This window comes from Cynocephalus volans, chromosome 6, assembly GCF_027409185.1.
Source record: "Cynocephalus volans isolate mCynVol1 chromosome 6, mCynVol1.pri, whole genome shotgun sequence".
In the NCBI taxonomy this organism is placed as follows: Eukaryota; Metazoa; Chordata; class Mammalia; order Dermoptera; family Cynocephalidae; genus Cynocephalus; species Cynocephalus volans.
This window is the reverse complement of record NC_084465.1, coordinates 156069267-156090371: the sequence shown is the minus strand read 5'-3', so window position 1 is coordinate 156090371 and position 21105 is coordinate 156069267. Positions and strand designations below refer to the sequence as shown.

The window sequence follows — 21105 nt, the reverse complement described above, 5'->3', positions numbered from 1 at the left end:
ACTTACGTACACCCATCCTTCATCTTGGTCTTGGCTGGGGATGCTCACAAGCCCTTTCCTGGCCCCACTCTTCTCCTACTGTGTAAAATTCAACTTGGCTGCAGTCACACTTGGAGGTGATGTGTCTACATCTTGGCGCCAAGCCTTAGACATGATCTTTTCTGATTCCCATTTCACGTGTGAAGGCTGGAGGTTTCCTGACGTGTCTGAGGCCCTGGTGGCCCAAGCTCCTCATGCCCAGGTCAGCAGCTCATCCCTGTGCTAGCTTGGTGCAGGTCCAGTGTCACCACTTGCCAGAATATGATGGGATTTCAGTGACCTATCTGGTGTGTTTGGCAGTGCCCAGAGGCCTTTCCAGGCCATGGGAGAGAACAGGTTACATGCTTCCCTGGCTGCTCTTTGCTACTTTGTACATGTACACACCTAAAAAGTTCATGATCCCACAGGCTTGTTAAGGGAAAAGCCCTGGGCTCCCTCCTCCCCTGGAGACCCTGTCAGCTGTTTAGCAAATTCTTTTGCTATTTCTCTCCATATCTCCACATAAGAGGCTTGTGGCTACTGCTTTATGTTTTTAGTTTTAAATGTCCGTCATCTTTTCAGTAGAGCAGAGGGGCTTTGCTCTCATTCATCTCGTCATCCTAATCTGTAATTGGGCTTACAGTTCTTGTTTGTGGTGTTGGCATACTTTTCTGCGTATTCAACATTAATTGCACCCCAGGCCATTGGCCTGCTGCCTCAGTCTCTCTTCAGACAGCAGCATGCAGCAGGCCTGCTGAAGAAACACTCGGTCCCAGGCCTCTGCACATCTCGCGCTGCTACTACCCCGGAGACACCCTTCGCTCTACCTTCTCTTCATGGAGTGTATTGTTTGTAGAATCTTGTGCCACTCCCCTTTCTTGGGGGTGTGCTCTTGTTTTGCTGGAGCACATCCCCCAGTGGTTTATCAGGAAAGGGTGCATAGGAGGCACATTTTGGGGATCTTGCTTGAAATCCAGTCTCTGATTCTTGATTCTTAGTGATCTTTTTGTTTGTTTTCCCTCCTTTCTGGAAGCTTGTTGGAACTGTCTTATTCCCCGGGGCCTGGAGTTTGGGGACATGGGACTGTGTGCACCCAGTGCCCCTGGCTCTGGGATGTGTTATTGGACTTCTGCTTCGAATCCTCTCATCCAGCCCACCAGCTCCTCCTGGGGCCTCCTGGACTAGCATCCTGTCATTAATTGTTCTCTGCTGCTTTTTCTGCCTCTCTTTCAGTCCTGCTTTCTGTTAGGATTCCTCCACGCTGTCTTCTAAAATTCCTATAGAATTCTTCATTTCTGATAATATTTTTGACTTCTGGGAACTATTTTTGCTCTCTGAAGATCATTTTTATTGCTCTGCTGCTACCCCAGGGATGTCTTACCTCTTCAAGAAGCTTCGTGACGCCAGGTTCTTCTCCCTGCAGAGTCTCCATTTCCTTCAAGGCCTTGGCTCTGATTGTTTGCTGTCTCATGGTGGAGGCTTCCTGCAGATGTCCAGCAGCCCTTGGTTGTCTGCTCCTATTTAACAGCCACTGAGAAGCTGACTAGAATCCTGGGGTGTGGCTGGTGTTCAAAGGCTGTGAGCAGCATTGGAGGGCAGTGGTCCTCAACCTACTAGATAGGGATTTCGATTCTGTAGCCAGCATGACAACCACCCAGAGAGCTGATGAAAATGGATTCTAGAGTTTCTGCTCGAGCAGAAACTGAGTAGGCCTGAGAGTTTGCACTTGCAGTAAGTTCTGGGCACTCCTGCTGCTCTAATGAGCCTGCCCTGAGAACCTCTGCTAGAGGATGACTTGGTTGGGCTGCTGCCCTGGCAGAAGTGCCGGGATGTCTCTGTCTCCACTTGGGCTAGTCACATCTCCCAGGGAAAACTTCCCGCCTCCTGCTTGGAGGGATAGGCCACAGGCCTGGCTCTTGGCATTCATCCTGTGACCTTGTCTTGTTGCCACCGTTAAAGGTGTGTTTGTCACGTCCCGCACACATATGCCCTACCTCACCAGAGGGCTGTGGCTGAGGGACTGGACACCAACTTGCCTTCTCTCCAGTGTTCAGCTTGTCCTCCTGACTTGTGCTTTACCCCCTTGCTGCCCATGCCTGGGCTTTTGGGGATTCCGGGGTTCAGGTCTGACTGTTCTTGGCTTTTTCCTTTTGTTGGCTTAGGTCAGCCAGCTGAGTTGTCAGTTTGTAATTTAGCTCACAGAACTTTTTGCTGTTGTCTCTTACATTCTCCCATGGATTGTGTCTTTAAAAACAAAAAGGTAGATATGTATATACTCGGTCCACAGTCCACCCTGCTCTCCTGGAAGCCACCATTCCCCTTCTCTGCTACTGCCAGAGTTTGAGTCTAGCTTTTTACTTGAACGACATCTTAAGGATTTGTTGTGGATTTAAAATGCATTTGTTTGATCATCAGTTCCCACATTTTTCTTCTTTAAGGCATAAGGAACTTGATTATATATCTTATACATATTTGTTAATTAGACAAGGTAGCCAGTGGCCTGCAGTTATTTTAAAGGTAAAAACTATTACAGCTTTGAATTATGTTAAAGTACTGTATTTGCCCAGAGTGGCATTTAACCTAATAGAGATGCTCCTTAACTTATTCAGTAAACCCATCAGAAGTTGAAAATATGTTGGAAATGTATTTAATACACCTAACCTACTGCACATTATAGCTTAGCCTAGCCTACTTGAAACATGCTAACATTAGTCTACAGTTGGGAAAATCATCTGTCTGGCTACGACAAGGGCTACTGCGAGGCTAAGGCTGATGTCGCGGATTCTGCCCACAGCGCCAGTTGTCTAGCTCTTAATCCTGTTCATGACGCCAATTGTAAAGCTAGGCGACCACGCTAGTTGTCGCGGCCCTTTTACCTGCCGGTAATCCTGCACCGACTGGGCCGATGGTGAGTTAGGGCTGGGTCTGGAGCTCCCAGAACCTTCAAGCCCATTCACAGACTGGGTCACAAACTGTTCACACGCCAGGTTGGGTCACCAGACCCCTCCACGCAGGTCTTTGAGCTAGGTAACCGACCACACCATCCTTGGAAGCTGCAGGTCTGGAAAAAACATGGCTGCGCAGGGCAGATGCCCGAGGCAGTAAAAACCAGCCAAAGTGGCGCTGCCTCACGGGTGCAAGTACTCCACCCACGCATACAATGTTTACTGAAGTGCCCTGAACCGGCTCTGAGGTGAGGGGAGCCTGACCAAATTGTTCTACTTTCCCAATATCATCTAACACAAACTTTTTCTAATAAAGTATTGAATATCTCATGTAATTTATTGAATACTGTACTGAGAGAGATAATCAGAATGGCCATATGGGGGGCCGACCCCATGGAGCACTCGGGAGAGTGCGGCGCTGGGAGTGCAGCAGTGCTCCCGCTGCGGGTTCGGATCCTATATAAGGATGGCCGGTGCGCTCACTAGCTGAGTGCCGGTCACAAAACAGACAAAAAAAAAAGAATGGCCATATGGGTACTCGAAGTATGGCTTCTCCTGAATGTGTACTACTTTTACACCATTGGAAAGTCAAAGCATCATAAGTCGGGGACCAGCTGCAATTCTGAACTTAAACTTTTAAATGGAAATTGTTGATGTGAGCTGAGCTTTTGCTTGTTTTACATAAGCCCTCTTGTAGAACTTGAGTAAGTCAGCCCTTGGAATATGCATGCTTTCATCTCTAACTAACGTGGGGTTGAGGTTGTTTGAGCAAAACAGTTTTGACTTTGCTGCTTGTATCAGGGGTCACCAAGACCACCCCCAGGTTCAGTGATGCACCAGGAGGTCAGCACATAGTCGTACTTGCAGCTGTGATTTATTCTAGTGAAAGGATGCAAAGCAAAAAGCAGTGAAGGGAAAAGGCACAAGGGGAAAGTCTGGGGAAACCAGGCACACGCTTCCGAGAGTCTCTCCTGGTGGAGTCCCACAGGATGTGCTTAATTCACCCAGCAACGAGCCATGATATCCCATGGCAAGTAGTGTCTACCAGGGAAGCTCATTAGAGACTCAGTGCCCAGGGTTTTGTGGGGGGGCACTCACATAGGCACCCTCTCCCTAGCACATACCAAAGTTCCAGGCTCTAGAAGGAGAGCAGGTGTTGAGCATAAACTACATTGTTTGCACACAGTTGAGGCACAGGGAGCACAGGGAGCCACTCTTACCAGTTACGGTGTTGGGAACCCTCCTGAAATCCAAGTTCACAGACCCCAGCCAAGGGCCAACCTGGCAAGCAGGCCTTCAGACAACAGCAGCCAGGCCTGCTATGTTGGGTCTTTTCTGCACACTGCTTAGTAACATTTGGGATTCACCCTTAGGGGCTGGGATGGACACTGGGCAGAGAGAAGCCGGGTGAGAGATGCATCCAGTGTTAAAGGTGGCGCCATCTGTCTCCTCTGCTAAGTTGAAAATGTCTCATTGTAACTATATCTGAGGAACACATCCAGCATCCCACCACTGCTCTGTCTCTGCCTTTCCCCAGTCTTTCCAGAACTGCTAATTTTCTTCAAAGGTTCTATGTCCAGAAACGTCTCATCACTTTCCGTATTCTTCAGGTATACCTAGGGCCAGGAATGGGCACAATTCAGGGCTGTGGGACTAAAAATTAGTCCCCAGTCCAACCAGATACAGGAGTCCCAGCTCCGACAGGTAGTAGGGTGTGCATTTGAGAAGTTCCTTTTTTGTAAATGAGGTGATTGATATGTAATTAGGTACCAAGGATACTTTGACAGTTGTAAACAATTGTCCTTCCTTACTGTTATTTTTTAAGAACTGTGTATCTATAGGTTAAATCTCTGGCATTCAAGAGCTCAAGAGCAGGTGCATTTTCTTTTTTTTTTTTTTTTTTTTTTTTTGTCTTTTTCGTGACTAGCACTCAGCCAGTGAGCGCACCAGCCATTCCTATATAGGATCTGAACCCACGGTGGGAGCGTCGCTGCGCTCCGAGCGCCAGCGCCGCACTCTCCCGAGTGCACCACGGGCTCGGCCCAGAGCAGGTGCATTTTCTAAAGCACACATCCGAGACCCTGCAGTCCCTCCCAGGGCGGAGTACACAGAGTTCTTCCCATCAAACCACACCATCCTCCTGGGGAGTTTTTGTTAGCATTTTTCTTATGTAGGGGGTCAGTATCTTTTAACTTGTTTAAGAGCTTGATATTTTCTGTGAACTGTTCATATCCTTTGCCCATTTGTCTTTTGGGATGTTGATCTCTTTTGGATTGATTTGTACTTTTTTTTTTTTTTTTTTTTTTAAAGATGACCGGTAAGGGGATCTTAACCCTTGACTTGGTGTTGTCAGCACCACGCTCTCCCAAGTGAGCAAACCGGCCATCCCTATATGGGATCCGAACCCGTGGCCTTGGTGTTACGAGCACCGCACTCTCCCGAGTGAGCCACGGGCCGGCCCCTGAGTTGTACTTTTAATAAGTTAGTTCTCTGGGTAAGAGTTGCAAGTATTTTTCTGGTTTGTCATTTGCCAGTTTAAAAAAAATTTTTTTTTGGCCATGTTCAGTCTTTAGGTGTTGTATACATTGGTATTTTTTATTAGTTTTTTTATTACATCTAAGGTTTTATGTCATTTCTCATCCTTCCCACTTTAAGGTTATTAAAGATAGTTTTTGAATTGTTTTTTTCCTCATTCTATGTTTTCATTTTTATATGTTTAGGTAGAATATGTTTTGGTCTAAGATGGTGAAGTATGAGTCCAACTGGGTCTTTCCAGAGTCCTGCCCAGTTGTCTCAATATCCCCCTAGTGATTCAAAATGCTACTCCTCACGTGCTCCATATACAGTCACGTGTGCATAACGACATTTCAGTCAGCGATGGACTGCATGTAGCACGGTGGGAGGACCGATAGGAGGGTAGGTGTGTAGTAGGCTGTACCATTGGGAAGTACACTATATGATGTTTGCACAGTGACGAAATCACCTAACAACGCATTCCTCAATGTATCTCCATCATTACGTGGTGCATGACTATACTTGGGTCATTTCTGGACCCTCCATTCTGTTGATCTGCAGTACCTTGCTTAAATTATTATAGCTCTATAACAAGCTTTAATACTTGGCGATGCTAGCCTGGTATTTTTCCATATTTTTTATTTCTCAAAGAAATCCCATTTGTAGTAAGTTAAAATATTTTAAATATTAAATATATTAATTAATATATTAAAGTTATAATATTTTAACAAAGTTTTTTAACTTTATGTTAGAGTTGACATTTTATCATTTAGGATCATTCTATCCATGAGCATAGGTACCTTTTCATTTGTTCAGATTTTCTGTTGTGTTCTTTAATAGCTTTTGAAGTTGTTCTATAAATCTTTCATGTTTCTTGATAAATTTATTCCTACCTACTATAATCTTCTGCTGCTGTTATAAATGGAGTTATCTCTTCGATCGTACATTCTAACTGGCTGCAGTTTGAATGTGTAAAGACTTGTGCCAGACACACTTTTTACTTCTTCTGTTGGGATTTCGGGTGGCAGGTGCATCACCTGTGTCTGGTGCTCCTCTCACCTCTTTCCTCTTGTGGCACCACTGGTCTTGGCTGCTGCCTCGCTTGGGAGCTGGGGCAGATAGTAGTGTGTGTGAGCCTTGGGAGCCAAACCCCTATGCCTCTGGTTTTCCATCTGTGAGTGGGGACTCAGGCATCTGCCTTTGAGGATTTTGGGGAAGATACAGGAGCTAATACCTGAGAAGCAGTTCATCAGTAACCTGGCATGTGGTAAGTATTCAGTCCTGTTAGCTCATATTTAATTTTTCCTATTAGCATAATGCCAGCTCTGTGTTTTATTACATGAAGGACGGATCTCTTTTGGACAGTTGATTTTTACATGTGGGTGTAACTTGCTCTCTCCTGGTTAAATGTGGCAGTGACCACTGACTTGAGTATAAAATTGTAGGTGGGCATGTTGCTGTCTATAGGAAAAGCTCTTTATGACTTGTATGAACACCACGCTCTGTGTGACGTGTCTCCCCATCATTTGTCCTTGTTCTTTGACCAGGTGGGCTGGATGACACTTTGCACACCATTATCGATTACGCCTGTGAGCAGAACATTCCCTTTGTGTTCGCTCTCAACCGCAAAGCTCTGGGGCGCAGTTTGAACAAGGCGGTTCCTGTCAGTGTAGTGGGGATCTTCAGCTACGATGGGGCCCAGGTGAGATGGGGCCCAGGCCTCTCTAGCCACTGCCTGTGGGAGGAAGTCAGGGCACAGCAGAGTGTGTGTGCTGGCTCACAGAGCAGCCCCAGAACCTCTGGGAGCCTGGCCTTGAGGAGAACACACCACTGAGGCAGAACCTCATGAAATAGGAGCCTTAACAGCGTAAGTGTCTGCTTATTGAGCTCTGGGCTCGCTACTGACATAGAGGCACCTCAAGGCAGGCCTGGGAAGTGGGCTAGCCCACTTCTGCCTTTGGGGGCAGCAGCCTGGCATTCACACTTCTCAGTGTCACCCCTGCTTCCCTGTGGGGTCAGTGTTCCTGAGTTTGCAAGGGACTGACATCCTCTTGGTAATCAGGGGATGTCACCTGTGTGCTGTCACTTGTGCCCAAGGACCAGTTCCACAAGATGGTTGAGCTGACAATGGCGGCCCGGCAAGCATATAAGACCATGCTGGAGAATGTGCGACAGGAGCTGGCGGGAGAGCCTGAGCTGCAGGCCCCTCTTGGCCCACCCATGCAGGGCCCCAGCTGCTCTGCAGAAGATGGCCCTCTGACCGCCACTGGGAGAGAAGAGCCACACTACAGTGAGTGCTCAGGGGAGGGTCTTATGTCAGATTGAGTGTCCTCTAAGTTCTTTATTGACTTTAAGTAGAGTCCCCAGGGGAGTAGCTTCGTCATTGATGCTACAAGACCAGCTATGATAGGACCGGGAAGTCCTGGCCATTGCTTTAAGAGGTGTTATCAGACTTTAGAAGGTATGAGGGCTTAGGGCCGGCCCGTGGCTCGCTTGGGTGAGTGTGGTGCTGACAAAACCAAGTCAAGGGGTAAAATCCCCTTACCGGTCATCTTACGGGGGTGGGGGAAGTTTTGAGGGCTTGTTAGTGACTTTCAGACAGACTTTGAGTCAGATGTTACCTGAATAGAGTGTGGCCTTAATGGTAGCTGTACCCAAAACGGTCTTAGGAGGCCGAGCCGAATTTCTCAAGGTTGTTGTTCACTGAGATTTGCTGCTTGGGTGGGGGTGGTTGATGCTGCTCACTAAAGGGGGCCCTGGCCCAGCAGGCTGAGAGCAGAGGTGGAGCCTGGGGACACTTGGCACAGGGAGCTGCGGGGCACCGCACGTGGTTTCCTGATAGAGTAGTTTTACAGCCTGTTGATGCCGGTTCATGACTTGTGCTGTTTTTTCATTTTAGTTGAAGTCTGGAGAAAACATCTGGAAGCATACAGTCAGTGTGCCCGGGAGCTTGAAGAATCATTGGAGGCTTCAACCTCTCAGATGATGAACTTGAATTTATAAGAAAGGACTTCTATTTTGTGTGTCTTGTATGTTTTGGGTGAGGAGGGGGAGGTTTGAAAAAGACTTCAGGGCTTTTTCTTCTTCTTAGTTCTTCATTGACCTAATGTATTTTGTGTGACCATTGAATTTAAAAAGTAACTGGCATGAAAGTCATGTGAAGCAGTGTTTGTAGCCCTTCACAGCTGCTAATCCCATCGAATGGTCACTAAGATATGCTGTTGGAAACCTTTTCTAAAGCTGGATACAGCTTTGGCTTTCTGAGCACACTGTGGATCTGGAAAATACTGGAAAACGTGGTACTTAGAGTACTTTGGCTGCTAAGGAAACTTGCTCTTTGTTACAGAATAGCTGAGCCATCTGAGTGAGTTTGCAGGAAACAGGTGGTGTGCTCCTGCCTGCCTGGTGGGCCATGGTAATGTAAGTGGAGGGTAGTGCCCCCCCTTCCAGGGAACAGCACAGTCCTCCAGGCAGCCCCCAGACAGACGCCACAGCAAGGGTGTTGTGCTAACGGGCCCTTCCTCAGGGGACGTAGCCTTTAAGGATTTGGGGATTTCGTGTAATGAGCCTCAGAATGAAAACTGGTTTTCTAACCTGTGACTTTTTGACATGAAGCCTTTATTTTTCAAGGAAATGATATATATTGAAACTCCTATTTCAGTTTGATAATCTGTAAATGTTTCATTTTTTAAACGAACATATTCTGAATGTGGTTTCTATCTTAGAGGCCAAGAAGACAGAGTTTACTTTCATATTTTCCTGTAAGAGGGCTTATTTATTTTGAATAAAGAGTAATTATTTAATTTTGTTTCAGACTTTGGTGATCTTAGGCTTATCTGTGGTTTCTGTCTTACTGATTATTCCTATATCTTGATTTGTCCCTTCGGACACTCTGGCCTCTACAGTGAGGGATGGGCATGGGGAGGGCCGCAGTGCCGGCTCTCTTACGTCTGCACGTAGCAACTGCTGGAGTTCCAGGCCCCGCCCAGACCTGCCAGCGGCGTTGCCTGGCACAGTCCCAGGTTGCGCTTGCATTCCTTTCACCAAAGCCAGTGGCAGGGAAGGTCCTCACTGCTCTTTGCTTGTCTAACAAGCAGGGTATTGTTTTTGCTTTGAAAAGTTTTGTTCATTGAATTCTGTCATGCCCAGCATTGTGCCTCTGAGAAGTGGCTCATGAGGAGCAAAGAAAATTGGTATGACGGGTCACAACCACATGCTGCAGACAGGGCGGGAGATGTGACCAGAGGCTGCCATGTGGCGCATGTCATGCCAGCATGTGCCTGCTGTCCCTTACACGCTGAGCTGTTTAAATGTGGGAGACAGATGTTCGAGGGAGTCCTGAGCATGGAGTCATCTCCATGCATTCAGCTAGGTCAGCAGGAGAAGGGGGGACTACCCCCAGTTGGTATATAGCCAGTTGATTGTACTAAGTTTGAAAATAGATTACTTGAGAATAAAAGTTCTGAAATTAATTTGTGGGGAAAAAAATTAGCTTGTCAGCTGTACTCAGTAGCTAGGGTTTTTAGATAAATTAATTACTTTAAAATCTCTACTGGAGAAGAAGGTCTTCTGCTCAAAGCCCCTTCTTAGAGGTCTCTAGGTCTGTGGTATTTGTTTTGCTAATCTTGGGATAAAAGCTTAAGCAGACAGATGGGTCTTAAGAGATAGGTGGGTTGTTATTTAGCTACCGAGGCTTCCTCATTTGGGTGAACCTGTGGTCTGCTCTGAGTGTCCCATCACTTTTCTGGCAGTAAGGACTCCAACTGAGGCCCTGCTGTAGTGAACTAAGCTGCCTCACCTGCTGCTGGTTGGCTGGAAGCAGACAGTGCTGGGGCTGGGGGCTCCCAGAGACAAACATGTAAGTGAACATGTACAGCTCTTTTATTTTTTCAGCAGTGCAAGGAGGCAAAAATTAATCCTTGTTACATTTCCCTACAGGACACTCCACATTACGATAAATGCAAGTGTGTAATTGTTGTGCTGAGAATTAAAGTGCTCTGGCTAAATCCGGATTTATGGGGAAGATACAGAGAACGACACCAAGGACATGGACCCAGAGCTTACAGCAGCTCACTGAGCAGCCTGTGGGGCTGAAGCCGTGCCCCAAGCAAGGACCGCAGTGAGGGCTGATGGATGTTTTACAGAAAAACTACATCATGAGTACATGCAAGTTTTGTGAGCAAGATCAGCAGCCTTTGGCCAGAGGAGCAGGCAGGCAGGCACTGGGGACGTGGCTGGCCCCCTTGACTCGATGGAGGAGGTGAGGTGTGCACAACCAGGGCACCTCTCACAGAGTCAGTCACCTTCAGGGTGCCTCACTCATGATGGAGCATGAGTAACTGGCAGCAACGTGCATGCTGCTCTCACACAGCAGCTGTCCCAAAACTCAGCTCCAGAAAGAAGGGGTGGAACAGGCTGTGGTCACAGGGCTGCAAAGACACCAGTATTTGCTAGGATCACAAGAGGACTGCAGCTTTATTTTTAACGGGTTTGGTTTTATGATACACATGAAAACTGGCATTCCACAGACAAGAAGAGACGTGTCTAAGATTAAAGGCTGAGAAGCGTTAGGACAAGTTCTCACACACAGTGACAGTCTTCAGAGATACAGCTTTAATAATTAGAGACTTGGAAGCAGGTTTAACAAAAAAACATCACACTCACCATGGTCAAGAAAATTTAATATGGCACCAGGAAATCTGCATAATTGACCTGTTTGGCTTTTTTACCTTAAACAAGCTCGGTGTCCCTTTGCTGAAGCTGAGTATTGGCAGGGTATACACTCAAAGGCATAAATTGCAGCACTTTATAAAATGTGGAGCACAATATTCTGAGACCCATGAAGAATAACACAAAGAGTTTACAGATCCACTCCCAGATTGGACCTTGCTCCTGAGGTTTAAGGCAAAGCATTTTCATTTGGAGTCTCACCATTTTCTATCCCTGTTGTGTACCTTACAGTCAAGTGGCTGAATCTGAAGGTGGGAGAAGGAGCAAGTTTGATTTACACCAGTACAGGCAGCAATAGACTGGGTGTTGGCTGTGCTAACCCTGTTGGTGATGGGGCAGGAGGGTTACTTGTGTAAAATGCAATCATTGGGATCATGTAGGAATGGCCTTTAGAGCGTAATGACAAATGAGAGTGTTTTCTGGAGGAGGAGCCTACACACATCCTGCTGTTTTAATGCCATGAGTTTCTGTGCGCAGCCTGTTCACCATCCTGGTTACCTGCTTCTGCCAGACCAACCCTTCTGTCATGTGTAAGCACCTACTTAAAAAGTCACAGTCACTATCACAGGCCCACTCTGTTCAGTGCTTTTCCACTGCCCAGCCTCTGGGAGGGACTAGTCAGGCATTGGCCTGATGGCTACATTCAGAGCACACCAAGGCCTTCTTCAGGGACAGCATGGCAGGTGGTGGCAGTGTTCTAGGGTCCATGTCGGGAACTGCCTCCTGGTGGCTAAAAGGTGTCCTTGCTACAGCTTTCCTGAAAGAACAATATGGTCTTTGAGTTCTTGGCAGAACAGATGGGCCTTTCCTGCTTTGCATAGACTATCTCAGACAGTCCTAATAGAGGTCACCTGTTGTGTTATCCCCCCACCCCCGGCCTGGGTGTAAAGATCAAAGCACTTGGGAATGGTTTTCCCCTGTGTGAGAGGAAGACCAAGCGTTTGTTCCCGCTCCCTGCTCCTGCTCTTTCAAACAGGCGCTCACTGTGGCCTGGACTGCTCAAGGCAGTCCCTGCTGAGGAGGAGGGCTTGGGTAGAGGGAGCCGGCCTGTGCTGAAATAGGAAAGGATCGATGGTAAATGCCCAGCCTTTGCCAGCAGCACTAGAGAGCTGCTGGCAGCGCTTGGGTTTGAGCTGTTGTAGACCCCCATCCTTGGGTGGCAGCGTGTCCAAGGGTAAAATCTCTGGCTTTGCCTCCTGGTGGCAGCCAAGAAGGCTGCACCAGCGACAGGAGCTTGAGCCACACAGCCTCATCCCCTGGCCACCTCTGCAGCCTCAGTGCTGGGGCCCGTACCCCACAAGCAGGGCTTAGGAAGCCACCTCTGCCTGCTCCCCCAGCAGATGCCCCAGCTGAGGAACCCGTGTCCAGGTGTCCTGCTCTTGTCGAAGCAGAGACTCAGTTCTCTGTCCAGGGGCTGGAGTGGCCATGGGGCCCATCTAAACAGCCAGCCAGCCCTGCCTGCATATCCCTTCCAGTCCCCACTTCTTTGTCCTTAAGGGCCAGTTAGGCGTCCCTTGATCCCCTCTAGCCTCAGTGACTAGACAGGAGACTCCCTGGGGCTGCAGGTTTCAAAAAGCAGAAGTGCTCTGCTGGCTGCAGGGAAGCAAGTGAGGCCCGTGGCAAAATGGGGCCCCCTCAGAATACCCCCGGCAGCACAGCCACGTACCCACGCCTTCCTCCAGCTCTGCATCATCCGACTGTGCTCTCCGACCACAGCCCTCCAGGCGGTGAGCTCTCGGCTCCACTTCTCCTGCTGGGTTGCCTCTGGAAGACATGTGGGGCCCGAGGTCACAGCCCTGCAGGCCGTGGTGGCACCTTTGACATCCACTGTCCACTGAGGCCCCTTGCAAGCAGGGTGAGCTCCAGCTCTGGGCCTGCCATGGCCCACTCACCTGCCCAGGATTCTGTCTGCATGAGACCCCGCTGCCAGGCTGAGCCCAGCCACAGCGGAGCTCCAGGCATCCCCAGGGGCCAGCTGTGTGACCTTGGGTAAGTCAGGCCTTGCCTTCCTCGCCTGCGGGGGCCTCCAAGCAGTAGTTCTCCAGTTGGTACCTCCACCCACCACTTCTCCAGGCCAGCAGCTCCGGCCACAGTAGCCTGTCCTCCACCTCTCTCGTGGGCACTTTCTGTTCTTTCCTGACAGAAAGGCTCACTTCCCAAGCCCTTGGGGTGCTGCAAAGGCCCTGGGTGTCAGGTGGGTGGGGCTGCAGCTTCCTCCTCTTCCCTCCAGTGAGTCCGGGAGCTGTTGCTCAGAAATTAGCTCAGTGCTCTTCAAGGCTGGTGGCCTCTCAGGAAGCCAGCGCGGCTGTGTGTTCTGAGGACATCACCTCACTTGCCACCTGCTCTCCACAGCCTCCCAAGTGTGTGATCTATCCTGGATTCTTAAAATGAATTACTTGCAGGGCTGTTATGATGACACAAACCTGACACAGGCTCATGTCACTCATCCGAGAAAGGGGCTCCAAAAACTTGAGCCCTTCAGACACGAAGCCAAACTAATACGCCAAACAGAACTAAGCAGGGACCCCAGTGGTCAGTCCGAGTGCCGGGTACACACCCAGCCTGCAGGACACAGCAAAGCAAGTGCTCCCTCGGCCATTCTTAACTCAAAAGGGCCCTGGGGCCCTGCAAGGATGCCTCTGATTCTAACACCATGTGGGGGTGACCAGAGGAGGGGACCCCACCCACATCAGTAGAGAATCATTTTGTTTTCTGAACACATCCTGCTCCAACACTGCCAGTACCTTCAAAAAACATTGTGAGTGGGGAGGGGTAAGAAATACAGAGCTGTCTTAACTAATTTATGTCTTTTAATCCCCTGCCTCCTTTGTGTCTAGTGTGTTTAGAGTAACTCAGTTATAAAGTTGCCCAAGGTCAAAGTCAAGTCCTGCTCCTTACTGGCTGATGAGCTGTGTGACCTTGGGCAAGTCACTTAACCTTTCTGGGCTTTTGTTTCTTCATCTGCAGTCTGGGGATAACAGCACCTGCCTCATAAGACAACTGAATTAGATGAGGTGAAATATTAATGGGCTTCAAACTGCCTAGTGCCTAGTTGCTCCTCTCATAATGACTACATGGCCGTCTGCTGACAGCACTGGCACCTAACTCCTGGGTGAGATTTCACGATTTGTAAGTCCCATTCACACGGCAGTTCCATTTCATCCTGACAGCAACCTGTGCAACAGAACAGGCGGGGCATTTTACAGAAATGAAAAGAACTGAGGCTTGGTAGGAGTGAACATTTACAATTACCTTTTCTCTCCCAAACCTCCACGGGACCTTTTAAAAAACATAAACTTGAAAAAGGACAGAATAGGAGAGGAGGAAGCAAAAACCTGGAAGTTGAAAAGCAGAGGGACAGTGCAAACTGACTCAGTATACCTAAGAAAGCCGAGTCTGAGTTGGCAAGGGTGAAACCTAGGAACGGTCTCACAGAAACGTCCAGAAGCTCAGGCACTGTGATGAGTCCTCTGGGAGTAGGGAGAAGTGGGTGCTAAGATACACACTGCTTCAAAGGCTGTTCAGGAGCCGCAGCACCTGGCCAGGGGACTGCCCTTCCTCTGCTCCAGAGGAAAACTGTTATTTTGGAGAGCACAGGAAAAGGGTCTCTGGGCTGGGTACCACCGAAGGTGGGAGTCTGCATGGAAAGCAGACAGATTCAGTGGACATTTATATACTAAAGGATGAGGCCCCCGCCCTCTTTTGCCACTGAAGTCTCCAGACACTCACAGCCCAACCTAAACCTGTAGGGCCTTGCTGCTCCAAGTGCAGGTTAGAGATGCTGAATCTCAAGCCCCACCCGACCTGCCCAGTCAGAATCTACCTGCATTTCAGCAAGACCTCCAGGGGACTGAGACACATTAAAGTGGAGAAGTCCTGGGCTCGAGCAGTTTTTCTGTGTTCAGTGTGTCCAGGAATCACCTGGAGAGGATTTTTTTTTTTATTTGTATTTTGTTTATTGAAACGATTGTACATATCTGTGGGGTACAGAGTTGAATATCAATGCTTGTGTGCAATATGTGATGCTCAAATCAGGATAATTTCTGTATTTATCATTACACAAGGTATTCATTTTTCTGATCCTCCCACCCACAGGATTTCTAACTCGGCAGAGCTGGGGGAGGGCCTGAAACTTTGCAGCCCTAACAAGGTCCCATACTGATGCTGCAGTCCATAGACACACCTTATGGAGAAAGGGCCTAGACATCAGACATTTTTGTGCCCCTCTCTTAAACGCAAACAGTCAGTCAAGGGTCATGAGACAACTGAGGGAAACATCTAACAGACCAAAAAAAAAAAAAGGGCAACTTGGAGAGAAAACTAAAAAAAAAAAAAAAAAAAAAATCTATCAATATTCTCAGAGATTAACATGAAGATACTGCATCTGTGAACCAACAGCTTGCAATAAAAAAGAGTAAAACCTCTTAGAAATAAAAATGTGATAGGAATGAAAAAACTATTCAAAGTTTGGAAGACAGATTTGAGAAAAACTAACAAGAAGTAGAAGATAAAGGTAAAGACATGACAGAAAAGAAAACAAAGAAAATTAAGAGCAGCAGCCCAGGTAGTCCAGCATCTTGGAAAATTAGTTCCAGAAAGAGAACAAAATGAGAATACTGAATAAGCACTCAAGAAAACTTCCCAGAATTGAAGGGCAAGGGCTTGCACATTGAACAGGCCCAGCCAAGTCATGAAAAGACCAAGACATCATGAAATTTCAGTGAGATCATGTAAGTTTTCAGAGAAGATAAACAGGTCCCAGGCAAAGTACCAGGCACCAGAAGACAGTGGAGCAGTGAGCGCCTTCAGGCAATGCAGGGCAGTGATTTTCAGGCCAGAGTGACATAGCCAGCCAAACTGCATTTAGGTGTAAAGACAGAAAAGATAAACAAGGATCTCAAAACATTTACATCCCATACGGCCCTTCTGAGGTGGGCTGGAAGATATGCTTCACAAAAATGTAAAGAGTAAATCCAGAAAGGAGCACTGGGAAACAGGGCACTCGATCCACCATGAGAGAACAGAGTCTCCAGCCTCAAGGTGAAAGGCAATCCCAGGGCAGCACCCTGGCTCCTGGTTCACAGGGTAAGCTGTCTGATGGGAGTGGCTAGAAGGTTCTAGGGGAGGACACCCATACGTCTGCATTCATTGAGCAACTCAGACAACTGCAGAGTCTGGTGCTGAATTCATGATAACTAAGAACCAGCCAAATGGAAGTCAGTGCAATGATAAACCAAACGGGAAACACAGCTCAGGAATGAAACCATAACAGAACAGACCTAGTAGGCTCAGCTATCCTAATAATGTAAAGAAAAACTCCCACACTGGGAAGATGGGAAATTGGCAGCGAGCATCTGTGTGTGTGCACGTGTGCGTGTGCACGTATGCCCGCGTGCACTGAGTAGGCAGACGGTGAAACGATAAATTGTCATCTTAGTGGAAAGCAAATAGGTAATCCTAAAACAAATGTCACCACGCAAGTGTGTTTTTAGAGATACAAAGATAAATTAAAAACTACCTCCTAAAAGGGTTGGAGCGGGCTTGGGAATCACTTACCTTGTCTCATCATGGTGACCCGCACTTTGGAGGTCTTATTTCCTGCCCGGGAGAGAACAGAGCAGCGATACTCGGCACTGTCCCGGATGGCATCCCGCAGCCAACTGAGCGCATGGGTGCTGCCGTCGAGCAGTGCATGGGTCTGCATAGGGACACATGTCTCCAGGGCTCGCCCGTTCTTCTCCCAGACAAACTGGATATCAGCAGGACCTGGGGGCACACAAACCATCTCTACCTCCATGTGCCCAAATCCCCACTTGAGGACTCACGAGAGCTGCCCAGGTGGGGTCAGCGGTTACACAGATGAAGGGGGCCCTCTCTTGTCCCAGCTGGACCTGAAGTGACTCAGGGTGGATTCCAATTCAGTCCCTGGGCCTTCCTGGGGGAATCTTCTCTAGTGACCAGTGGGAGAAAAGGATGGCAGACATCTCAGGCCCTCACTGCCCCATGGACTTCCTACTCTTTGACCGCTGATGCCTTTTTTGAAAGCACACCTGCATAGCCTGTGTCCCCTAGGATACAAGTAGGCAGTAGGGACCCCCTTTCTTGCTGTGCTGTGCCCTCCAAGTGGAATGCCTGATGACAGTGCTCTGGAGAACAGTGTCTGTTCTGCAGAGTGTGTCTGGGTCTTGGGATGGCATCCCTTCCTGAACTGGCCCTGCTGCCACCTCCTGCAGCCACATGGATGGAGAAGCCAGGGCCACCACTGCTCTCCCCAAAGCACCAAGAGACCCAGAGCTTGGCCTGCTGCGTGTGGAGGGAATGGAGTAGAGGGGGACCCTGGGCACTGAGAAGGGACTAGAGGGCCTGTCTTGTCCTAGGGAGACAGTGGGGTCTAGAGGAGGGTGTGAGCAGGAGAACTCAGGCACTGGCCAGAGCCTGAGCTCTGCACAGCACACGTGGGACCCAGAACCGAGGGAAAGAGAGCTGACATCAGTCGTTCCTGCCCCAAACCTCTGTTATTTTCCTCCCAGCTTTGAATCTTAACTGCTATTGAAAAAATAAAGTGCTTTATTTTGGGGGGCCAACTATTTCAGGCTCTCTCAGTCTATAACCCTTCCAGGGTGGAGCGTGGCTGGCTTCATCATGTCTGACGGGCAGACCCGCAGAGTGGGTGAGGCGATGACAGCCACCGCTGCCCATGTTTCCTCATGGCCTGGTGCAGACTCATGTGTGCACCGGCCTCTTCCCAAGGCCTTGCTGGTGACCACAGCAGTGACCTCAGTAGACCCTACTGTCGGTGCCCCCATCCCTGCTGCTCTTGGGCACGGTGGGTCTCTGGCCAGCCTGCTTCTTCCCTCTCCCACAGGCATGCAGCAGGCCAGCCACCTCAACAGTGCGGCCCAGGCACACGGCTCCCGGACGGATGCTCGCCCTTCCTCCTGGCCCTCTGACTCCCCCAGGCTGGCTGTGGCCCAGCTGGACCCACACCGGCCACAGCAGATCCCTGAGGGGCGGCCCCCACTTGCCCGTAACACCTCACGAGAATCAGTCCTTAGAAATTAGATTCTCCCTGGATGCCCATCAGCCTGGGAACGACAAAATAAAACGTGGTTTGATGGAGGAGGTTTGGAGGGACAAGGGAGGGACTACATCCATGGCTGGAGTTCAAAACCCTGAACAAGAAAAGCAAATTACAGAGCCGAAGATTAAAACAACTACCTGCACAAAACCAGCTGGTACTGTCCACGGTGTGCGTGCGGGGAGTGATGGTGGTGGCCGGAGCGTACACTCGATTCCTGTCACATGCTGGAGTTTTTAAAAGGAGACGAGATTTCTAGTTTAACTAAGACTGCTTTTGTGACAGGTTCCCCTGCTTTACCCACGCTGGCATCTATTCGCCTTTGTCCGGGCCCTTCAACAATTCCCCACTGTTAGGAACGTCAGACAACTTTCCTCCCAAGGGCTTGACCGAGTTCAGACCCTCTAACGGGACAGTCCTAGGAATGAATCCCGAGGCAATGATAGGATCTGTACAGGGGCCGCTGAAGCCCTGTTTCTGTTAGTGAGAAGCTGGGAAAAGCCCAAGGGGCTCACATGAATGACGTGAAGCCAGCGGGCTGTCGTCCATTATATGTCACACACAAGAATAGTATTTCGTGACATTACATTAAATGAAAAAATATGTAAGTGCACGTGTGTATGTATGCACATACATATGTGTGTATATGTATGTATATGTGTATATGTAGATACATTCATGTACACACACAGGGAAAGGCCTCAAATGGCCATGATGCCAGTGGTAGCTACCTCTGGGTGGTAAAATTTGGGGTTGTAAACTTACTCCCAAATTCACTACAACATGTAGGTATTGCTTTTATTTTTTAAAAAAAGCTGTTTTCAAAGAAAGAAATGTGCCATACACTGAAGGAAATCCCGAAAGGTGTTCCAAAAGTGTACTGCACAGTTGCATGTGGCCCTGGCCGAGCAGACAAGCCCTGATGGCCTTGCTGTTTTACATGCAGAATTTTGTTTTTATCCAGCCACACTACAGTTTGCTTTTCCCACTCAAAGTGTTTTGAACTCTCGCCACAGATTACCTGCAAATATATGTGAATATATATCTACATATATACATAAGTACACACAGACTTACGTACACATACATCTGTATCACCTAGATGACCGTCACTGGGGAATACGTGTAGTTTCCTTCCTTTTAACTGCTGAACGTCCTTCATGATAGCACATTTTACTTAGCCATTCCCTAGGGGATGGGCATCCAGGCAGAATCTAACTTGAAGAAACTGATTTTCCCGAGGTGTTAGGATCAAGTAACGAGAGACTTTTCTAGCACAGACTCGGAAGTCAGCTCTAAAAAAGCCCAGTCTCCTCCGTGCAGCACCTCCCAACGGTGACCTACGCCGAGACCCACCCAGAGGACAGTCTTAAGCATCAGTAAATATGATGCAAACATGTACTCAGTCATAAGATGTGAAAGATGTTAAAGGAGTACTTACGTCCCGTTTATCCTTTTAAAAACTATCCAGCTCATTCTGAATGCAGAGATTAGAGAGAGAGGGAGACTGAGAGTTAACAGCAGCGCGCGGCCGCCCAGCCCCGCTCCACCCGCAGGCGCAGGCGCGGGGCCACGGGGCAAAGCCTGTCTGTCCCTCAGGGGCCTGCCTGGGCCCTCGGAGTTTACCTGCTCCCATCTCCCAGAGAGGGGCTTCTGAGAGCATCACTTCTTCTTCCTGGGGCAAAGCCCTTCCCACCATCCAGCATGCCCTCAACAGACAGCCTGGCTGGGTGCTCCCCCAGAACCCCCGTGGCCTCTGGGGCTGGGGATGGCCAGGAGTCTTGATCCAATGCTGCAGTGACTGAGTGCCACCAACCTGGGCCTGCCTGGCTCTTTCCAAAGTCAAACTGGTGGATACTGGTCCTCATCTCCCCCTCAAAAGAGGGAAATCGTTTTTCTGGCTGAGAAGGATCTGGGTAGAGACCCCAAGAATGGACACTGCCCCTGGCTGTCCCCACACCCCCAACAGGACAAGGGGCAGGCTTGTCCACACACTACAAATCTCTCCTCAGGAGCCTCGGGAGGTCTGAGGTCATTGCTGGTTGTCAGTGAACGTGTAAAGCTCGCGGCCAAGGGCTGCAGCGTCCGCCCTGTCCTGGCACTGCCAGGGCTGCCTCCTGCCCACCCACCCTACCCTGCCTATCAGGACGCGGGTGCTAGGACCACCATGCCTTCAGAGTTTTGTGGACGTGACTGGAAAGTACATGGAGTTGATTCCTCTTTGCAACAAACCAGACCCTTTTCAAACAATGGCCTCTCCCCCAGGAAGGCCACCCCATCCCGGAGGTGGGGCTCGAGTCCCCAAGGTGCAGGGAAAGTATGAGGGGTCCACCTTGTGCCTGAGTTGCTTTTGCCACATCCGTGATGAGGGTCCCCACTGCTGCCTGAGCAGCACTTCTGTGTCCTCCCAGGCATCCTCCTGCATGGGGCCCACTCTGACCTAGGGGCCGACTACCACGGGGCCAGCCTGTCTCCCACACTCATGCCCAGGTAGCCTTCCTGCAGCTAACAGGGGCACTGGGTGCACCCTCCGCCCTGGCCACCAAGGTGCTACAGGTCCTCCAGGTGGCCAAGGCCCCTGCCTTGTCCCTGCCAGTGCATGCTGCCCAGAGGTCGCCCTGACACCCACTCCCCCAGCCTCTTTCCCCAAATACACCGCTGCCTACCTGGCCCATCTCTGGGCCCCTCCTTGGGACAGGGTCTCTTCCTATTCTGGGCTTGGGTACCCTTTCCCTTGTCCCTCCCAGACTCTGCCCTTCCGGGGACAAAGAGTGCAGCTGGGGATGTGCTCCAAGGCCCTGCTGGTCACCCTTTTGTCCT

General features: G+C 49.3%; 2 protein-coding genes across 13 annotated transcripts in view; one reads left to right on the top strand and one right to left on the bottom strand.

Moving 5' to 3' along the window:
- SECISBP2 (SECIS binding protein 2) overlaps positions 1 to 9241 on the top strand; it is a 40962-nt gene extending 31721 nt beyond the window's left edge. For all 4 annotated transcript variants that reach the window (XM_063099225.1, XM_063099224.1, XM_063099223.1 and 1 more), the window contains 3 exons: positions 7025 to 7179; positions 7575 to 7767; positions 8377 to 9241. In XM_063099225.1, the coding sequence (XP_062955295.1) occupies positions 7025 to 7179; positions 7575 to 7767; positions 8377 to 8480 (452 nt within the window). In that variant the 3' untranslated portion in view covers positions 8481 to 9241. The remainder of the gene's footprint in view (positions 1 to 7024; positions 7180 to 7574; positions 7768 to 8376) is intronic.
- Positions 9242 to 10933: 1692 nt separating this feature from the next.
- The window catches only part of SEMA4D (semaphorin 4D), a 125632-nt gene continuing 115460 nt past the window's right edge, over positions 10934 to 21105 (bottom strand). For all 9 annotated transcript variants that reach the window (XM_063100356.1, XM_063100353.1, XM_063100362.1 and 6 more), the window contains 3 exons: positions 16764 to 16973; positions 12874 to 12971; positions 10934 to 11964 (listed from right to left, as the gene is read on the bottom strand). In XM_063100356.1, coding sequence (XP_062956426.1) covers positions 11938 to 11964; positions 12874 to 12971; positions 16764 to 16973 — 335 coding nt within the window. In that variant the 3' untranslated portion in view covers positions 10934 to 11937. The remainder of the gene's footprint in view (positions 11965 to 12873; positions 12972 to 16763; positions 16974 to 21105) is intronic.